The sequence below is a fragment of the Haplochromis burtoni genome, unplaced genomic scaffold, assembly GCF_018398535.1.
Source record: "Haplochromis burtoni strain Fernald_Lab_line unplaced genomic scaffold, NCSU_Asbu1 Contig_425, whole genome shotgun sequence".
Lineage (NCBI taxonomy): Eukaryota > Metazoa > Chordata > Actinopteri > Cichliformes > Cichlidae > Haplochromis > Haplochromis burtoni.
The window spans coordinates 284,638-286,071 of NW_024582786.1; the positions used below are offsets into that span (position 1 = coordinate 284,638).

At 44.1% G+C, this 1,434-nt stretch overlaps 1 protein-coding gene across 16 annotated transcripts in view; it reads left to right on the forward strand.

Moving 5' to 3' along the window:
- macf1a (microtubule actin crosslinking factor 1a) overlaps positions 1-1,434 on the forward strand; it is a 108,743-nt gene that overhangs the window by 75,622 nt on the left and 31,687 nt on the right. For all 16 annotated transcript variants that reach the window (XM_042213172.1, XM_042213181.1, XM_042213178.1 and 13 more), the window contains 2 exons: positions 82-243; positions 1,230-1,400. In XM_042213172.1, the coding sequence (XP_042069106.1) occupies positions 82-243; positions 1,230-1,400 (333 nt within the window). The remainder of the gene's footprint in view (positions 1-81; positions 244-1,229; positions 1,401-1,434) is intronic.

The following is a 1,434-nucleotide window of genomic DNA, read 5'->3' on the forward strand; positions in this document are numbered from 1 at the left end:
TTTTTTAATAATTCATGGATGGAGTAAGTCAGTCAAACAGTCAGTGACAAACCCCTTTCTTTCTCTTCCTTCTCCTCTCAGGCTGTGGAGAGAGAGCAGGTAGACAGCATTCAGCCAAAGCTGCAGCACGTCAACGCAGTGGGTCAGGGTCTCATCCAGAGCGCCGCCAAACACACCGACACCCAGGCGCTGGAGCACGACCTGGAGACCACCAACCTCCAATGGAACTCACTCAACAAGCGGGTACGGCTCTAGAAAAGATCCAGTGATGGTCTAAACCATCAGGATCAGGCAGGGAAAACAGATAATAGGCCAAAATCAGCAGCGTAATCACTGTAAGCACTCAGCCTTGGAGATGGTTTAAAGGTAAAACCAAATACTTAAAGCTCACTGGTGCATCTGTACTGGTCTCGACTCCTGTGTGCTTTTCATTATCTCAGCAAAGATGTTTAATTTTCACTCTCTTCTGCATCACATCAAAGACTAAGAAAATTAAGAGTTATAACGTTGTCCTTTTTTAAATCACATTTTGAGTTCAGCCTTTTACTGTAGCTGCAGTGGCAGCTTGTTGTTATACTTCTCTATATATATATTTACCCATATATGTAAAAGGTGGATGTAGGCAGTCACAGATTTTCTTTTGATTTCTTAAGTTTAGCATTTTCATCAGCGCTGTTTGGGGATTTTTTGGAGCCAGGTGTTATCATAGTTTGCCGAGAGGGTGAAGTGAATGAAGCTTTGTTAGAAAGCTGCCTCCGCATTCTGTGCAAACTGGTGACAAAGATGTTAAAAGAATTTCTCACTTCATGCACTGTGTGTTTCTATAAATAACCACACAGCAGTGAAAACTGTTTTTAGAGTGAATTTGATTCAAAATGCTCCAAAAGGCACCAAGAAACAAACGTGCAGTCCAGTTCATGGCTCCAGATATCTGAGTTGAAAGGTACCAGCTAGCAGTTTACTCAGAATCCACCTGACAAGTGGACGAGTCTGTATTAAGCAAACTCGTCATAAGCCTCACTATTCTTTAAATCTGTTAGTTAAGTGCCAAGCTGTTAACATGACTATTTCTTCTCTTTAATTCTGCATAAGTACATGAAAGTCTTTAGGGATTGACTTCCTTTGGAGCTTATTGGCTCTTTCTTTATCCCAAGATATAACCTCTTGACTCTATGAAACCTACGAATCACTTTTGTTTCCCTATTCACAATCATCTCTGCTGTCCTCAGGTGGCAGAGCGGATCGCCCAGCTGCAGGAGGCCCTGCTGCATTGTGGGAAATTCCAGGATGCTCTGGAGCCGTTGCTCAGCTGGCTGAGCGACACAGAGGAGCTGGTAGCGAATCAGAAGCCTCCATCGGCCGAGTACCGCGTGGTCAAGGCCCAGATCCAAGAGCAAAAGGTACGAGAGGGATGAGAGAGGAGGGCAAACGTGA